At 36.8% G+C, this 19519-nt stretch overlaps 3 protein-coding genes across 5 annotated transcripts; 2 read left to right on the top strand and 1 right to left on the bottom strand.

Annotated features, from left to right (window-relative positions):
• Positions 1 to 723: 723 nt before the first annotated feature.
• On the top strand, positions 724 to 5262 carry LOC131024911 (boron transporter 4-like). Of its 3 annotated transcripts, none has more exons than XM_057954468.1 (14): positions 724 to 933; positions 1751 to 1862; positions 1953 to 2035; positions 2118 to 2304; positions 2387 to 2525; positions 2597 to 2762; positions 2846 to 3012; positions 3145 to 3318; positions 3411 to 3506; positions 3596 to 3712; positions 3798 to 4111; positions 4245 to 4521; positions 4603 to 4740; positions 4861 to 5262. In XM_057954468.1, the coding sequence occupies exons 2-14, from the start codon at positions 1759 to 1761 to the stop codon at positions 4888 to 4890; spliced, it is 1992 nt and encodes a 663-aa protein (XP_057810451.1). In that variant the 5' UTR covers positions 724 to 933; positions 1751 to 1758; the 3' UTR covers positions 4891 to 5262. The 3 variants fall into 3 exon arrangements, with proteins under 3 accessions (XP_057810451.1, XP_057810450.1, XP_057810452.1); XM_057954467.1 differs by having other exon boundaries at positions 725 to 945; XM_057954469.1 differs by having other exon boundaries at positions 726 to 945; positions 4606 to 4740; positions 4861 to 5261.
• Positions 5263 to 5585: 323 nt separating this feature from the next.
• LOC131024902 (potassium channel AKT1-like) lies at positions 5586 to 9669 on the bottom strand. Its single transcript, XM_057954450.1, has 12 exons — positions 9228 to 9669; positions 8588 to 8944; positions 8452 to 8509; positions 8048 to 8365; positions 7721 to 7966; positions 7531 to 7629; positions 7419 to 7451; positions 7114 to 7299; positions 6830 to 7024; positions 6673 to 6748; positions 6012 to 6590; positions 5586 to 5939 (listed from the first exon to the last, which is right to left on the bottom strand). The coding sequence occupies exons 1-12, from the start codon at positions 9437 to 9439 to the stop codon at positions 5686 to 5688; spliced, it is 2613 nt and encodes an 870-aa protein (XP_057810433.1). The 5' UTR covers positions 9440 to 9669; the 3' UTR covers positions 5586 to 5685.
• A 7227-nt stretch (positions 9670 to 16896) lies between these two features.
• LOC131024998 (cytochrome b-c1 complex subunit 7) lies at positions 16897 to 19162 on the top strand. The gene is made up of 4 exons (XM_057954597.1): positions 16897 to 17184; positions 17259 to 17416; positions 17980 to 18027; positions 18746 to 19162. The coding sequence occupies exons 1-4, from the start codon at positions 17088 to 17090 to the stop codon at positions 18812 to 18814; spliced, it is 372 nt and encodes a 123-aa protein (XP_057810580.1). The 5' UTR covers positions 16897 to 17087; the 3' UTR covers positions 18815 to 19162.
• The last annotated feature ends 357 nt before the right edge of the window (positions 19163 to 19519 follow it).

Raw genomic sequence — 19519 nt, 5'->3', positions numbered from 1 at the left:
TATGACGTAAAATCACAAAGTGATTGCCACAATAAAATATCAAGTCCCACCTTTTCTTTAATTTATGCACTTGACATTAACAAATTCAATTTTTTTTACTGGAATATTGTATAAGAGACAAATATATAAAATATCTGAATTTGAAAAAACATCCTTAGCTACAAACTTAAAATACCTCTTTGCTGTTTTGTCCTACAAAAAATTAAAATAAATTAGAAACAGTAACCTATACTTTCGAAATCATCAATAATCTTTCTTATGTAAGTTGGAGGAGTTATTTCGTGGGTTAATTGCTTATAAATTATTAATTTTTTAATCAAATTCTAATTTTGTATATTAATTTTAAATTTTCTACCTGCAATAATATTTCAATCTTAAAATGTTGTGTACGCGCTGATGTACGGTGTATTTACTTTAATTAAAATTTATTACTCTAATAAAAGTTGATTAATTATAATTATAATTTAATTAGAATATATGTATAGTGCATCTGAACACACCAAAAATGTACCTTGTTTATGAAATGAACAATCAAGGGGCAATTATATCCTTTATTTAAAAAAAAAACACTCTTTAATTTTATAAAAACACAAGATTACATACGATTTAGAATAAAGAATTTCCCTGAAAATTAGAAGAAAGTATGACCGAGTAATTTTATTTAGTAACACTACCGCCGCTTTTCACGATACAAGAAAATTTAATTAAAAAAAAAGGAAGAAAAAAAGAAACAAAGTTTCTCATGTCACATTAATGCATGCATTCGTTTGTTTCTATATCTGTATCTATTTCTTTCTGTATCTTCCTCTCTCTAAATTAAAGCTTCATGCATTGCTGCATTTCTCCTGAATAATATCTGGGAAATAAAGAAAATAGGAGGGGAATTGGAAACGAGCTTAATTACACACAGCAAACTGAGTGTGTGTGTGAGAGGTAGAGAGAGAGGTGAAGAGTTTTTATTTTTATTTTTTATTTTTGGTTTCTCTCTATTTTTTGCAAATTCTCTCACATCTTCGACGGCGGCGCTTAGAAAGATTGAATCTTGACGACAACCCTCTTCTTGTTTTTCGTCGTCTAAGATTCTTACCGCCGCCATCGATTTCTTTCTTGAAACTTGATCGAGCCCTCGTGTTCCAAATCTTTACAAGTTTCATCGTTATTTTTTAATTTGTGCATTTTCCTAGAGCATGCATATGATATATGTGGAGCTGGTTTATTGAATCTTGAATTTGAGTTTGAGTTGTATGAATTTCACCTGTCTTGATCAAGACAACGGGGCTTCATATGTATGATATATGCATATTTGTGATTGTTTGAAATCATAGACAATTCGTGTACATTGTTCGGAACATATGGCTAATTTCATGTTCTTCATTCAAGAATTTGGTGTAAAAGTTGTGTTGATGATCATGATCTTGACTGAGACTGTTTTTGGAAATGTATCCATTGAAAATGTGTTTCTGATGTCTGATTCCCATTGTTTTATTGATGTTTTCCATGATAATTCATGCAGAAATCTTCTGAAAAACCTTTGGTATGAATGGAGGGATAATACATTACATGTAAAATTGTGTTTATCTCCATTGATTCTGCTAATTCTCTACTGCTTCACTCACTGCAGTTTGTGGTAAAAGCATATTAGTTTTGAGTGAATGTTATGATCACATTATCCTTTTATAGAAATCTTTATTCATGGATATATAAATGCATTAATCAATCCATTCACTAGTTTACTCATCTCGATTGCTAGCCTGTGAAATGGATAGCCTTAAGACTCCTCTCAAAGGAGTAACCAGAGATTTCAAAGGAAGGCTTGCATGCTACAAAAAAGATTGGCTCGATTCATGTAGTTCCGGTCCAAGGTGCAAATCCTCCCTATTTTCTTGCTCGAAAGAATCACTTTTTAAAGAAAGAATGTGGTTGCTTATCTTTGCTTCCATTCACCATTTCAGGATTTTGGCTCCAGCAGCATACATTTTCTTCGCTTCTGCTCTCCCTGTAGTCGCCTTTGGGGAGCAATTGAGTCGAGAAACAGGTCGCTTTTCTAGGACTTTGTGGTGTCCGATGTTTTTATGAAACAATGTCATTGAAAAGTTTGTGTTGTTTTTCATGTTAAGACGCGAGCTTGAGCACAGATGAGACTCTCCTGTCTACTGCCATCTGTGGTGTCATCCACTCGATTTTTGGTGGGCAGCCATTGCTAATCCTAGGCGTTGCAGAGCCTACCATAATCATGTACTCATACTTGTACAGTTTTGCCAAGAGCAATATAGGAAAAGAGTTGTATTTAGCCTGGGCTGCATGGTGAGAGATCTACGGACTATCTGAGATTTGTGTTGCCAAAATTTGTTCATGATGAATTGATGTTTCCCTTTTATGTGAGCAGGGTGTGTGTGTGGACTGCATTGCTGCTGTTTCTTCTTGCTATATTCAATGCTTGCACGATAATTACTCGTTTCACGAGGGTGGCAGGGGAGCTCTTTGGCATGCTGATATCTGTGCTTTTCTTGCAAGAAGCCATCAAAGTATACTGCATTTCTTCATATTCCTCAATTTTCTTTTTCAATGTTTGTAACTATTAGTAATCGAACCACAGGGCGTTGTGAGTGAGTTTCACGTCCCACAAGGTGAAGATGGTGGAGAAGAACAAAACCAGTTTGAATGGCTTTATATTAACGGATTACTCTCAGTCGTGTTCATGTTTGGCGTGCTTATCACTTGCTTGAAGACGAGAGAGGCTAGGTCATGGCGTTATGGTACAGGTATTGGGAAATCTATGGATAATTCAAACTCGGTGCAGTCTAACTTCATCTAAATCTTGAACTTTTGTGCGTTTTTTTTGCAGCCATGATGAGGAGTTTCATTGCAGACTACGGTGTTCCATTGATGGTTGTGGTGTGGACTGCCTTATCGTATAGTGCACCGGGCAGACTTCCCTCTGGAGTTCCAAGGAGGCTGATTGGTTCGCCTCCCTGGAAGAAACAATCGTTGCAACATTGGACCGTGATCAAGGTACTACTCAGACATTCTTAGGACTCAAGAATCTTTCTAGTGTTTTGTTGCTTCCATGATGTTAGTAAACGGATATGTGATTGTTAGAAAGCGATAGCACATCAAGATTGGCTCGACTCTTGAAATTTGCAGGACATGGGGAAGATATCGGTAGGCTATGTGTTTGCCGCCTTGATACCAGCAGTGATGATTGCGGGACTATACTTCTTCGACCACAGTGTGGCCTCACAAATGGCACAACCAAAGGAATTCAATCTGCAGAATCCTTCGGCTTACCATTATGACATCATGTTGCTTGGCGTCATGGTATGTGTGTTTTAAGGTTGTCGTTAGCTTCTTTAGCGTTGTGGATTAGGCTGGGAGCGTCGTCTGAAATTGACTGCAACTTGTGTTTGCAGACTTTGCTCTGTGGGTTGATCGGACTTCCTCCTTCGAATGGGGTGCTGCCACAATCTCCTATGCATACGAGGAGTCTTGCAGTCCTCAAAAAGCAGGTGGGAACATGTTTAAAATCCATTTGTTTTGCGTCTTCTTGAATTAGAACATGTTTTGACTAGAAAATATACTCTCTTATCTGTTGCAGGAAATGCAGAAAAAAATGATGAAGCGTGCAAAGGAGGGGATGAAGCTAAACGCGAGCCAGTTGGAGATATACGGAAGAATGCATGCTGTGTTCGTTGAAATGGACAGCACGCCTCCTGTAACGTCTCCCCCCCCTCTCTTGCTCTCGTTGATTTTGTGGTGTTTGGATTATAGTTAGGCATATATTTTTCATGTTTCTGCAGCACACTGTAGACAGAGATTTGGCAAATCTGAGAGAAGCTGTGTTGAAACATGATGATGAAGATCATGAAGAAAAATTTGATCCTGAGAAGTGTCTTGATCTCCACTTGCCAATCCGAGTCAACGAGCAAAGGCTGAGCAACTTGCTCCAATCTGTGCTCGTTGGGGTCGCCCTGTGTGCCATGCCCGTGATCAAGATGATACCAACCTCCGTCTTGTGGGGGTACTTCGCCTACATGGCCATCGAGAGCCTTCCTGGTAACCAGTTCTGGGAGAGGCTGCTGCTGCTGTTTGTTCCTCCACGTCGTCGTTTCAAGTAAGCCCCCGAGCCTAGTCTCATCTTCAAATGAATCAATACAAGTTTTTATTTTTTTTTGGTGAAAAAATGAATCTGTGCAAGTAGTATAAGATTTTCAATACCTAACTAGTGCAACTTCTTTCTTTGGCAGAGTCATTGAAGAGTTCCACGTCTCATTTTTGGAGTCGGTGCCATTCAAATACATCGCGTTGTTCACACTCTTCCAATTTGCATATCTCCTTGTCTGCTTTGGGATCACGTGGATACCTATTGCCGGAATACTCTTCCCCCTGCCGTTTTTCCTTCTGATAAGCATAAGGGAGCACGTCCTGCCCAAGATGTTCCCACCTTACTATCTGCAGCAACTGGATGCAGCTGAGTATGAAGAAGTCGTGGGGCACCCATTCAGTTCTAGGAGGCCACACGAGGTACTACGTGTGAAACAATGTTTTTTTAACTTATTGGAAACACATTGTAAGGCACTGAGCATGAGTTATGCTGTGGTAAAGCAGGATGAAGGACTCACTGACACCGATGATGAAGGATTCTCCCCTGATGTAACATCTGCTGAACTGTTAGACGAGATGCTGACGCATAGGGGTGAGATAAGGCACCGGTCGTTGAGCTTCAACGACCGGCATGCTGAGGTCAGTAAAACTCATAACTTACAACAGACAGCCAAAAAATAAGAAAAAAGTGAGTGAGAGAGAGAGAGAGAGACAACATATCAGTTGGTTATGATTGTGTGATGCATTGTGTTATTGCAGGTTTTTCACGAAGGATCTTCGAGGAGGTGAGGAGAGTTGGACACGGAACGTCTAATTTTTGTCGTGGAATCATGGATTCCTCCTTCTTCTATCATCTACACTGTCGTAGCATAGTATGTGCAAGTATAATGAGGCTGGGGTGGAAGAGCGCGGGTGATGATAGACGAGGATTCTTTTCTCGACTGGGATTAGTCCTGCAGAAAGCTGCATATGCCTTGCAGTGTTGCTTCAACTAGAGGAAGATGGAATCATGGAGGGAAAAAGAAAAGAAAGAAGAAAGACAGCTTCTGTGTTCCTCCTTTATACTGATGATTTTTCTCCTTGTTCATGAAGTTAGGAAATTCTATTAAAGGATATTGGTTATTTGATTCATTGTTTTTTTTTTTAACTGATGTAACAGACTGAGATGCTATCATTTCTCTTAAAATAGAAATGATTTTATTCTGACTTAATTCTTTTTAGGTGAGTAGTCATTCAATATATATATATATCTACATGAATAATCATTTCTAAACTGAAGAGTGTTGTGCAGTTTGAATTTCCCACTTGTGATATTTTGGTGAAGCATAAGAAAATTCTTCTCATGATCATAACTGAGATGCGCAAAAAGGTTTGGTATTTTTGCATCACATTTAAATCATCGAAAGAGATTTATATTTAACTCTTTCATACTAATCAAAAAAGCTTATCTCATGAGAACAAAATAGATTTCTCGAGGCCAAAAATGAAGAGAACAATTAGTAGTATGTTTTGTGATGATTGCTCAAAATTATTTTGCCGTTTCTGCTACAAAAATATTGCTATTCTATTTCATGAAAATCTAGCTTAACTAGACAAAAAGAGATGATCACCATCTCTTATTACAGCCAAATCTTCAATCACAGCTCCATCTTCTGTAAGAATTCTTGTAGGATAGAAGCCAAACTTCTGATAGCCCCATTCCATGAGCTCTTGGAGAGATCCTGGCATAATCATGACGCTACCTTCCACGTCGTCTCCACTCCCTGCACGCTTTACAAACACTCTGATGGGTTTGCGAGGCGTAGCAGGAGGCGCAGGAGTTGAAAGGATCATTCCTCCTGCACGATACAAAGATATGAGTGAAATCTCCAAAGTTGTGTACATAAATGTAGAGATTCTCCCAAACTTACCATCACTAGGCCTACCCTGACTTGTTATGATCCCTGCAAGAGACTTCTGAAAGTCATTGATGCTGTATTTTAGGTGCGAGGATACATTCGAAGGTGAGCTCTGCTCCTCTTCTTTGAGACGAGGCAATGAGGATTCACTGGAATGTTTCTTAAGGTAAGGTGGTTCCGCTGGGTGAAGAGGAGGTAGAGACATGGTTTTCTTGAGGTGTTGGATTGTCTGAAACAAGGCCATCATCTCTTTGTGGCCTTGGTGATGAGCTAAGGCGCGTGATGTCCATCCATGGGAGTCTGGCTTGTCTATGTTCGCCCCCTGCTCGATCAGAAACTTGACGACTTCAAGCTTATCCTGGGACACAGCAGTGTGCAGAGCTGTGGTGCCACTACTGCTGAGGGACGTCACATCCCCTCCAAATTTGGTGATTTCTTTCAGTAGCTCTATGTTGTCTTGCTCCGCTGCATAGCAAGCAAACTCGCCTATATCACCGGAGGCTAATGTAGCCCCATTGTCAACGAGTGCTTTGATCACAACCTCATGCCTCCCCAAAATTGCATCCCACAGAGGTACTTTTCCTTCAGAATCTGCAGGTAGAACACACAGTTATTTTTCCTAGTATATAGTGCATTTTTCTAGCAATCTAGACCTAGTATAGAACATAGATACCTCTTATGTTAGGATCTGCTCCATGATCTAAAAGAAGCAACACGCATTCTATGCTTCCATTTGATGCTGCAAGATGCTGCATAGACCAACAATAAATGAGGCCTATCACATACATATGATGGTTAAAAAACGAGCGGTATTATTAGGTTGTGCTTACCAAAGGATTGCGCCCGTCTCTGTCAAGTTCATTCGGATCCAAGCCTCGTTTGAGCATACGCTGCAGCAGTAGGTCATCTTTCCTTGCTGCTGCGAAGCATAAGGTGAGAGGCATATCCACTCTACCTTGAGTTAGCATGTGCTCTGTGTCAGCCAAGATCTCTTGCATCACCGGATCATCTTGTTCTTTCAGATGCTACATTCGATGAAATACAAACCAGATAGTTAAGAATCGGCAAGAATTGTATCATCTGATAAGCTAAACACAGAACCAAAATGTCAAACCTGAACAAGATTGTTCATGATTATAGTCCCATCTCCTATGTTAGCTTGAAGCATATTGAGAAGTGAAGAACGACTCAAGCGGAGAAGCTGGCTCAACCGTTTTGTACGAACAGTGCAAACTTGAGGCCTGTAGCAGAGAACGCCTACTTCACCACAAACACCTCCTCTCTTGAGCTCTTCAAACACCTTATGTTGTAGACATAAATCATCATCAAACCTTATCATAAACCTTTTCTTCTTTTTCTTTTTTGGCATTCCTACCTCGTAAATAAGGATAGAATCTCATCAAATACAGACTTACTTACCACTTCCGCTCCATTTTTGTGGGTGATAAGCTCCTGTCACCAAGGAATAGCATCAGAGGAGAAAGAGAGAGAGAGAGAGAGAGAGAGAGAGAGAGAGAGAATGTGTGTGTACCACTGCACCAGTAACCAAAATGTACAAATCTGTAGGTGCTTCATTGTGCAATATTATATCTTCTCTAGGAGGAAAATACTCAGCCTTCATCTCAGAGACCTTTGCAAGATTGACTTATCAAGATCAAGAACATGAAAATCTAGCTCAAAGAAATTCAAAATGAAATGAGGCCATCAATCCTAATCATTACCAGCTGAAAGAGCAGATCATTCGACACCCCTTTAAACAAATACACCTTATCAACAAGGGAGTAAAATAGAAAATGCAAAATGCTTGAGCGAATCGCCTTCGGAAGAGCATCAAGAGTTTCTTGCTGCTGCAGTCCTTCTGAATCAGTTCTATACCTCAAACTCAAGTGAGCTATCATCTGATCCTGCAAGCGTTTAGGCAGTCCGTTCCTCTTCGCAAAGCTTGAGGCCGCCCCAACCGTCTCTCTCTAGAAACATAGGAATCCTTTTTCACTTGAAGCCCACAAGCAAAAGATTAAAAAAAAAAATTGAAACAAATGCATACTCACAAACTTCCTAGTTCTGAATGTTGCTTGAACAATCAAGTTGGTCATGTTTCCTATGATGTATGAGTTCAATCCAAGATTGAGAAACACATAGAAAATGGTGAAGATCATCTCATCTTTGTTCACAGGATGATAATCACCATAGCCAACAGTTGTGGCAGTGATGATCGACCAGTACATCGATATTACATATCGCTCAAACAAAGGCTCTTGTCTGAAATTTTCTCTCACGGATCCAATCCACGTCTTCGTTGGATCAGGATATCTATCAGCAAGGAGATAGAAGAAGCAACCAGCACAATGAATCTCAAAAAGAACTACCTACAAGGGCAAGCATAGCTCTGAAATGTGAATTCCAAATCCTGAAATCACCACAAATACATAACCTAAATCCCCTAAACACTCACACATGTAAGCTTTGCAATTCGAACAAAGTAATAGTTATAGTTCCTGTCTTTCTCCAATCTGCGCCAAAGTATAAATCAATGCATCAGTAAAGCAAGCAACATGTCTCAAAAAACTCGGTGCAGCACATTTCTTCACCTCTGAAACATAGCACTGGCTCGTCTGAGACGCCAGAGGCGAAGTATACTAACATAGTCATACGAATCAGGCAAGACTTTCTGAGCAAGCTGCCTGGGAATTGTGGAGATCACATCAAAGATGAGCCATGTTTGAGCATATCGCAATGCAATCAGCTTATGATTATCGACTAGGAGGTACGTTGTCTTGTCGAGGTAGGCCACGAAGAACGTTAGAACTATGTCAATGGCGAAGAATCCATTGACAACGTTGTCTGTGATGGCCAAAGGCCCATGATACCCTATATTGAAACCGAATTCAAAAGGGGAGACCCACGCTGTGTAGAAAACTAGTATGATCAGAAAGTTCACCCATACTCTGCAACCATCATTATTTCAACTCATCAGCAAAGGAACGAAGCACGATCTCCAACAATCCAGATTTGGCCAAATCATGAGCAAGGAAACAAATCTAGCTAAGACAATGGGAAATCACTGCCAAAAACACACCAATTTGAAAAGCATAATAAAAATAAAATTAAAAATAAAAAACAAAAAAAACAGATGAAGTCAAGTGAAGCATAACTAACATTAGCAGTCGAAATTAGGTCAAAATCAAATCAGGAGCAAGGAAAGCAAAATGGAGATGAAATAAAGCAAACCTATAGCGTGGGTCGAGGGAGGAGATGATAAAGGAGCGGAGCTTGGGCTTTCGAGGGGAGTGGACGCCGAGGGCGGGGAGGATGTCGCTGGAGACGCTGTGGCAGCTCCGATCATCTCTCGACGCCTTTTCGATCTCGCTCTCTATCTCCGTAATTCGGCTCATTGATCCCTTCTTCGCCTCCCAGCTATGTCGAATCTTCTCCTGCACCATCTCTTCCAAACTCTCTCGGATTATGGAGAGCTTCTTGATAAATTCAGTCGCGTTCGAATTCTGCAGCTAATTTCCTCATGGAAACAACGGTGCATGCATGAAAACAGAAAGAGAGTTTGTCGATCATGCTTTTTTTGGAGCTCTCTATATTAAGACGCACATTAATTTCTATTTTCCTTGGGTCAAGATTAGTAAACAAATTTTTCTCAAAGAATTTACTTGAATTGAATTGAATTTTTTCTATCCTACAATATGCGAATTAATATATACTCAATGACTAAATCGACTTTTCTAAAATTGGACATGTATTGCAATAAGGTCCATCGTTCTACATGTGCGCCACCTGACTCGGGCTAGAAATTTTTTAGTCTAACTCTAAATTTTCAATTTTTTATTCGTAGCAATAACAATCCAAAGTAAATATTTAATGATAAATTATTATGAATCTTAGTACAAGAGTTTAACACTCCTCTGAACTATCAAACTAATAGCATAAAAAACAGATAATAAAGAAGTAAAACATCAATCACCAAATTTACGTGGTTTGATAAAGATAATCTACATGCATAGGATTGCTCTCAACTTTACTAATCAACTTCAAGGATCAACACTTTACAACAGTTACAAGAATAAGAAAATGACATACTTTAAGCCTACTTTAAAGGCACTGCAATCTCACGATTTTATCTCCTCTATGCTGTCACGTATCCTCACTCACAGAGATCGATGATAACAGAATATATGTTAGAAACTGAAAAATACTGACCTTCTTCTCCCACCCAACCAAATAATCCACTTTAATCAAGCGTTTAATTTATATGATTAGGTCTGTGATACTTCCGATTATACCCAAAATCATCCCCTGCATCTATTAGTTATCACATGCCTTATTGTTAAATAATATATCAAACTAGTGTGTAACCCATCGAATTTCTACGGGTAATTATTTTAATTATATTTATAATTATAATAAATAAAATATTATTTATATTAAAGTAATGAATTTGTTATGTAAATAACGATTTTACTATTTATTCTGATCACAAAAATGTATAGTAACATATATTAAATATGCACACATATTTACGTACATTTATAAATATAACTTATCACAATAATTGATTATCTGTCTCAATAAAGACTCAAATATTAAAGAATAAACAATCATATACAAATTTAAGAGATTATAAATTAGAAAAAAAAAAATTATGTAAACATGTTGATAAAATGTACGTACCCGTCAAGAATGTATGTTACTCATACATAGATAATTTGAATAACAAAACACTTAAAATTAGAGAAAATTCCACAAAGACATGTTGATAAATGTTCTTACCCGTCTAAAATGTATATACTCGTACTCGTCCCAATTTTGATTAGTTACATGAACTCATTTAATTTTATAAATATAAGTTGTTACAAATTTATATATTTGTTCCCGTTTATTATATGCTCATATTAATCTCAAATTCAATTAAAAAATATTTTTGTACTCATTCATGTCTCAATCTCTTATAGTAATATCCACTACTTAAATAAGTATACTCCTTCCGTCCTTCAAATAACTTCATATTTTTCTTTTTTGGGTCGTCTCCCATGTAACTTTCTGTTATTCTTATTTTTCATCTTTTAACCACTTTCAATATTAATTATAAGATTATCTTTATCAACAACCCATCTTAACCTAACTTTTTAATAAAAAATATTTTCTACTATATTTTATCAATAACATACTTCAACCTAAAATATATTTTATTATACTATTATTTATTATTAATAAGAGAGAGAATGAATTGTTTAAGGTTGACCTGTGCACTATGCACATGACCAGATCATTATATTTTATTTTGTCTTTTTATTTCTACATTTTTTTTATCTTTTAGTTACAACTTTTGACAACTAATTGTGAATAATCATAGTATAACAATTTTTTACCACTTTCAATACACTCAACAACTTTGTCTTAAAATCGTACATTTTTCTCTTAGGAAGTTATTTGGGGGACAGAGAGGGAGTATTAATAATTTCAACAGTTACTACCACAAGATTGGAAATGTACTACAATATTATACGAAGTATTAAAACAATATTATTATATATTATTATATTGCATGTAATATGTATTAATAACACGCAATTATGTAAAATATTTTTATATCCATGTTCAATCTCAATAGTAATATTTAGTATTTAAATAATATCTTAATAATCTAAACATTTACTACCACCAAAATCGAAAAGGTATTACAATGTTATATTAATACAAAATAGTTTATTTAATTTGATGTTTATATTAAATAACATCTTAATAATTCTAAACATTTATTATCACAAAAAATTATTTATTTTCAAAACCTTATTTATTTGTCAAACTTAATAAATAGTGTAAATCAAAATACATGTGATATTCTAAATTATTTATGATTTGCAATTAGAATAAAAAGGCTAGAGTTCAACTACCCAAAACCCGTCTAGATTATATAAATATACATGTACATGTCATAAACAACTTAAAAGTGATTTTACTATTAATTCTAATCTCAAACATGTATATTATACTCACTATTGAACCTATTTGAATTTATGAAAATATATTGTTACACTAATTGATTGACAAATCGACATTACAAAGTAAATATTAATATAAATAAACTAAGTAACAAAATTAAGATTAAAAAAGTAAAAAAAAAATTATGTAGTCATATCGATTAATGTTTGAACCAATTTCCAATTTATAAACTCATACCAATCTCAAATATAATAAAAAAAATGATTTTACAACTCGTTCTCTTCCCGAACTCGTATAATAATACCCACTTACTACCCCAAGCTCATTTATAATCATTTTTCTAATTTAGATTAAAAGTTAAGATCGTGAATATCATTGAAACATAAAAATCGTAATGTATGTTTAAAGAATATAGAATTAAGTCAATAAATTCTCAAATCCCCACATATACTTTTGAATAGTTTTATTGATTTTATTTCACCAAGTATTAGAATTTCATGAATTAAATAATTACATGTATATATAATATATTTAAATACAATAAAAATTATATTGTCTAAAAATGTTAGGTCCCTTGGGGTCTCGAATAGGTGTATGGGGGGGGGGAGAAATACACCTATAGGATATTTTTCAAACGAAAACAAACTTTCACAACCTTTTTCAGTAAATAGAGTTTTGGTAATGGTGAAACATAAGAGGGTGGGTGTCTATCTAATCGGTGAATTGTGAATGGATCGTGAGTTATACCTAGTTTCGATTGATCGGAGAAGACAAAGGAAGTAATCGGAATGCTAGAACGAGAGAAAAGCTGCTGTTGTATTGAGAGTAAAAGATAGCGTAAGTTACAAAGGAGCACGTATGCTGATATTTATAGATTACATATAAGGGGTAAAATAGTAAAATCAGCACTGGAGCATGCGTCTTGCGTGATCGGGAGGGCATAATCGTAAAATCGCCTTCACGCGGGAGATTTCTCCGCGTTCCTGGTGATTCCTCTGGCGAAGGACATTCCTCTGGCGAGAGCGGTCTCTCTGGCGAAGGTGGTCCCTCTGGCGAGTGTGATTCCTCTGGCGAGTATGATTTCTCTGGCGAGTGTGATTCCTCTGGCGAGTGTGATTCCTCTGGCGAGTATGATTCCTCTGGCGAAAACCATCTCGCTGTTCCCCGTGATTCCCTTGGTAACGTCATTCCTCTGTTCCGCATATATTACTCCTCATCAGGTAAAGCTTAGGTTGTCGACTGATACTGAATACTCTTCAATGAAGAGTTATCAGTTAAGTCAAAGACTGTAACTGATACACGTTAGGCTTCAGTCGAGTTTGTAAAAAAGATGAGTAATATGAATCTTACTGACTATTCAGAGATTTATCAGTTAGATTAATATTACTGGCAGCGAAAAACTTTTCTTTCGAAATAGCCGTTGTGATTAAACAAGTTGTCAAGGTTTATGTTTCACTTTGCTATTAATCAGTTTCAGTTGATAAAACGTTTGGGCACAGATAAGGAAAGTAAATACTGAAAGCGATAAACAACAAAGAGATTTTTACGTGGTTCAGAAAACACTTCTTACATCCACAGGCAGTTGATCAGACTGACAACTTCATTGGGCTTGTGCTTACGGGTGCACAGCAAGCCTAAACAACCGAAGATCTAATCTTCAGTACCAACACACTGGGTTGGATTTCTCACTCTTAGCTTCACTGAGACAAAACTATGCATTTCCGCAAAAACTAAGATCTCTTGGAGTCAGAACACTGGTCTGAACTCCTCTCGGCTCAAACTCTCGATTCGGTCGGTTGAAAAGAGGTTCGAAAACTTGCCAACTAGATTACAAAGAACAGGTTCTCTGTAATCAGTTATACCTAGGCTTTGGATATACAATATTTGCCTAAGTTCTAAGAGAATATATGTAATCAGCAGTGACTGATTTTTGGCTTTGTGATTCTCTTCTTCGATTTAAACTTTGGAATGACTTTGAATTGCTGAGTAACGAATACGGCGGCATTTCAGCTTGTGTAGTTGAATCGGTGAAGATTGATGTGATATTCGAGCTCTATTTATAGGAGAGGTCTTGAACAGATCCGTTGGCTAAAATGGTCTTCAAGAATTCATCCGTTGGTGATAGATTTGAACTTTGCTGAGGCTTCAATCTTCGAGGTTCATTTGTTTGGTGAGAACGACTACTTTGAGAGCAGAAGATACGACGTCTCTGAAAAGGTAATCACCAAAAAGGAAGGCTCTGCAGAGAAAGAACGATCCTCGAAATCTCTGCATTTAATGCGGCTGTACTTCTGGAGTGTGTGGCTTCCTTTAAGCTTTGGAGCTTCAGTCCGAGGAAGAATGTTTAACTGATACTTGATTTTAGTATCAGTCCGCTGAATCCACGTGGCTCGCATTAAGTAATCAATCGTAACTGATTCTTGGACTGGTCAGTCAAATACCAGTATTTGACTCTGCCTTAATCGTTACATCAGTCGGCAACTTCAGTCTTCAGTCTTCAGAACAACACCTAAACTAGAAAAGAACTCTAACACTTGAGTTCGAACAGTTCTAGTCTATTACAAGGAAAACCTACTGATTTTGGTATTATCAAAACAAGGATTATAACATTTCATAAAGTTCCCAACAAAAAATGAGAGAGATGAGAGAAAAATGTTTGGGGTAATTGCCCCTAAATACATTATCTTTTCCCATTTTTTGGAATTGCACATCACCTTTAAAATCCGCCTCATAATACATAACCTTTCTTTTTCTTCTGGAATTTCACATGGTCAGCCAATCACCAACCGAAAAAATAACGTGGATGCCGGAAACGCCACATATACACGCCGAAAAAAAAAATTAATTGATGTGGCAGCCATGTAGGATTTTATTTTTATTTTTTATTTGCTATTAAATTCAAATTTCAAAAATATAGAATTAAGGCATTAATTTCTCAAATCCCCAATTTTCTCCTAAATCCCCTAGTTTTACAATTTCCCCATTCGCAACAAATTGTCGAACGAACGGATCTTTATCGGCTTGCGCCGAACCCGATGGTTGGCCTCTTGACATCGCTGATCGCAACCTTCCCTCACTAGATCCCACGGAAACAACAATTTCTCATCATTCATGCAGTTCTACCATAATCAACAACACGACAACAATAAATGCATTTAAACCAGCCAAAAAATGATTATATCAACTAAGTTTTCAACATAGTAGGTCCTAGATAAAGAAAGCAACCCACGCCAAATGCATAATGAATAATTCAAATAGCCGGCTTGTTCGCTTTAATTGAGTTTGTGGAATCTATGCAAATTAGCAATTGATGTTAGGGGAAATATCGCAATCTAAGTTAAATCAACGGCGACACGTTCGTCTCCCTGCCTGGTTCGTCCCGTGCGCCAGAGTTGGTCGCCGATTCGTCGCGTGCGCCGAAGCCTTCGCCGCTGGTTCGTGTTGGTGTAATCGCTAGAGCAAGTGTAATCGACGGAGTTGAAGCCTTTCTTGGTGTTGGTGTAATCGCTGCAACTAGGGCAATGTGGAGCAAATCGTTGGACGCTAGGGCAATTGTGGAGCAGATCGAAATTCAAGTCTGGACGCTAGGACAATTGTAAAAAGTGGAAAATTGTAAAACTAGGGAATTTAGGGGAAAATTGGAGATTTGAGAAATTAATGCTTTAATTCTATATTCTGAAAATTCGAATTTAATAGAAAAAAAAATAAAAAATCCTACTTGGCTGCCACATCAATTATTTTTTTTTCGGCGTGCATATGTGGCGTTTCCGGCATCCACGTCATTTTTCCGGTTGGTGATTGGCTGACCATGTGCAATTCCAGAAGAAAAAGAAAGGTTATGTATTATCAGGTGGATTTTAAAGGTGATGTGCAATTCCAAAAAATGGGAAAAAATAATGTATTTAGGAGCAATTACCCCAAAATGTTTTATTTTAAAACTTCTAGCATGTATGAATTTCTAAGTTTAAATCTTTTATTTACATATTATATATCAAATTAAAGCTTTTTCCATGATCTTTAATGTGATATGTATATTGAATATTTTTTTATTAATTAAAAAATATTTTTTTAGAAAAAAAAGAAAGATAAAAATAAGAATAAAAAGAAAAAGTAAAAAAAAAATAAAGAAAGTATGATAATTATAAATGAAGTTTCTACGTTTAGTTTGAGATTTCCATACTGAATAGATTTCCATGTTTAAATTTATACTAAAGGCTCTAGAATTGCAGAGATTTAAAATAAAGCTCCCTGATCATGAAGCTACGTAGGACCTAAGATTAAGAAGAAACTAAGAATCTCAAACCGTATTATATAATGACAAGTATATAACCGGTTGAAATTTGACGGGTATATATTTTATATTACTACTCCTATTATTTATTTATATGATACTCTATTCGTCTCGCTCCAAATGTCTCATTTCTTTTGGGCACGGAGATTAAGAAATGTGTATAAAATAGATAAAGTAGATAAAGTGGATTGGTGGAAATGATTTAAATATTAAGTACATAGAGAGAGTGTATTGCTAAAAAAAGAAATGAGACATTTGAAGTGAAACAACCCAAAATAGAAAATGGAACATTTGAAGTGGGACGGAGGGAGTATTATTTTTATATAAACAATTATTTATATACTCCATCCGTCCACGAAAGAACTTCCTATCTTTCCTTTTTGGGACGTTCATAAAAAAAATTTCTACCTATTTTTGAACTATACCCACGACTTATAATTACTCTTACTTTTCACTTTTCACAACTCTCAATATTAATTATAACATATTTTCATCATTTACAATACACTCAACTACCTTTCCTCCATTCTCAATAATATTTTTTCTTAAAAACTGTGCCAAACCGTATTACATAATGATGTCTAAATAAGGTAAGATTATTTATTTATCTTGTCTTATCGGGGTGCCAGTGCCATTGTATTGTAAAAACTGTAGAAAATTTACCTGCATTCCTCTTCAGTTCGCGTTTCTACGGTTCTACACAATTTCATAGTAGGTCGCTTCCACATAATATCCCTAAAATATCGCTGGAAATGTTGCAAAATTCTGTTCACAAATCATCAAAGCGGAAAAACTCAACGCACAAATCAAATTAAAAAGAAAATCAGCAGAGAGAGAGAGAGAGGAAAATGGCGTCGACCTTGTCCAAATGGCTCGTAGATCCAAAGCGCAACCCCCTGGCTGCACTGCACATGAAAACCCTGAAGACTCGCCTTAGCAGATACGGTACCAATTATTGTTTGTACACATGTATTGCGTGTGTTTGGGGGCGTTGATGAGTTTTTGATGTGGAAACCTAGGGCTACGGTATGATGATTTGCACGATCCGATGTACGACCTGGATGTGAAGCAGGCGCTGGATCGTCTCCCGAAGCAGGTTGTGGACGCCAGGAATCAACGCCTCAAGCGCGCCATGGATCTCTCCATGAAGCACCAGTATCTCCCGGAAGATCTTCAGGTGAATTGTTTTATTGGATTGAGCTTGTTTTGATTTCTATTCGATGATTCCTTGATACTTTGCGCGTCTGTGTTTGTGTGTGCCCATTGCTGTTATTGGAGCTGGCTCTAATCGCTACGGGGATGCGAATATATGAAATAAGTTTGTTATTTTCTATGCATGTGCATTCATATTGGGTATCTGGAAATATAAGTTCAATGTTATGAAAACAAAATTGTTTACTTTTCGTTTTTAAAATGTGATATTTAGCCTTAGAATCTTCAGCCTTCTTTGTTGATATTCATGTGCGCCTTTTTGATTGGGTAAGTGATTGATTGATTGTATATTTTCATTGCATAGTGGGTCGTGGTGCGGCAATGTAATCCTGTATAACAAGCCGCCGTGCCCACATTAGCCCGATTCTCTAATGAATTCATGAATTTTTATAGAAAGATCCTTGTGTAACATTGCTCTAGCAGATGCTTGTCAATGTTCTTCATACTCAATCGTATTTTGCATTGATGAAAGTTTAGTGTTATGAGCAAATGTTTGATTAACTTATCTTGTTTATTTTTCTTTCACAGGCTATGCAAACTCCATTTAGGTCCTATCTACAGGAGATGCTGGCTCTTGTAAGTGTCTCTTATTACTTTTTTGGGTGATGAATGTGGTATTTTTCTGAAAGGTCCACAGTTTTCTAGATTTTTCATGGGGTTTTAGATATATGACTTCTATTCTATGTACCACTTCAATGCTCCACCTTATGCTAATTTTGAATGGTTTTCTACAATGCCCAGTTTGTTTTGCACTTTTCACTTTGTTAGTATAATATAATGGTCGTACTTCTCTATGATGGACTATATTATGTTATCCCACTTCAGTATACCATCAGTAAGGTTGTTGATTGCCATGCAAAATTGTTTCCAAAACCCAGTGCCACTCAGCCATTACTGAGAAATTAGTTTTGCTTCAATCATGCTGTTCCTTGTTTGTGCCTTTTAGTTTTGTAATCTGCTGATGTCATCATCTTACTTCTTGTTTGTATCTTTCTGATCACGGCTGAACTTGCCTGAGATTATTTATGGAATAGTCTTAAAATTCTTATATTGTCTGACTAGTAAATAGATGACATCGAGGCAGGAACTGCCTTATCAAAGTTGCACACTTGCACTATAGATTCCCCATTATGTTTTCTTGGAAAATGAAATGGTTAGGAAGTTTATGGAAGGTGGCTTATCAAAGTTGTACTATGAATTCCCCATTCTGGCCTCTAATTTTTCATGTTCTTGTTTCCATTTACTTCTGTTATGGTGTTTTCTTGTAGAAAGTATTTGACCCTTGAATCTGCAGGTTCAGAGAGAGACAGCTGAGCGTGAAGCACTCGGTGCCTTACCTCTCTATCAGCGCACACTTCCCTGAGTTTATATCTCACCTTCCTGGGGGCGGCCTGCGACTGAACAACACACTTCATTTGATCAAATAAGGACCAGTCGTCCCAGTCCTTTTCTGGGAATTAACAGACTGCGAAGATTTGAACGGATTCTTCTTTCAATTGATACCCAGTGAGCAATAATACTCCCTCATTTTGAAAATTTTCGGTTCACATTTGCAGTTTAATTTCTGCACACAAGAATTAGGGCTTGATGCTTTTTTTACCCAATTTCTGGGAATTTGGATATCTGAAACAAATTCCATTCAATCCTCTGTTGGTGTTGGATTTAGTTGTTGTCGTAAATTGATGAAATGAAAATGCATAGATGTTCATAATGTTCATGAAACATAGAGCTAAACTAATAAACTGACAAATTCTCTGGCTATGTTTGGATGGTTTCCCTCTAAACATGCATATATTCATGTTCTTGAGCCAAATCAATCTTACACTGCCATTGGAAAATACCATACCCGTTCCTCGTCAAACCGCTGATGAACATCAGAGCATTTGCTGCAGGCAGAGAAGATCAGTGGCAAACTAGGGCTTCTGATTTCCAATTTTCTGTGGCAAGAAAAGAATTTGAACTTGAGATATGAAAATAGCTCATATGTCAGATATTTGAAGATGCCTAATCATGGATAACCAGGTAAGAATACTTGAATCGTCCCAAAAGAGCTAGGGAAAAAGATGTA

The sequence above is a fragment of the Salvia miltiorrhiza genome, chromosome 5 (assembly GCF_028751815.1).
Source record: "Salvia miltiorrhiza cultivar Shanhuang (shh) chromosome 5, IMPLAD_Smil_shh, whole genome shotgun sequence".
Taxonomy (NCBI): domain Eukaryota; kingdom Viridiplantae; phylum Streptophyta; class Magnoliopsida; order Lamiales; family Lamiaceae; genus Salvia; species Salvia miltiorrhiza.
This window is presented reverse-complemented; position numbering and strand designations above follow the sequence as displayed.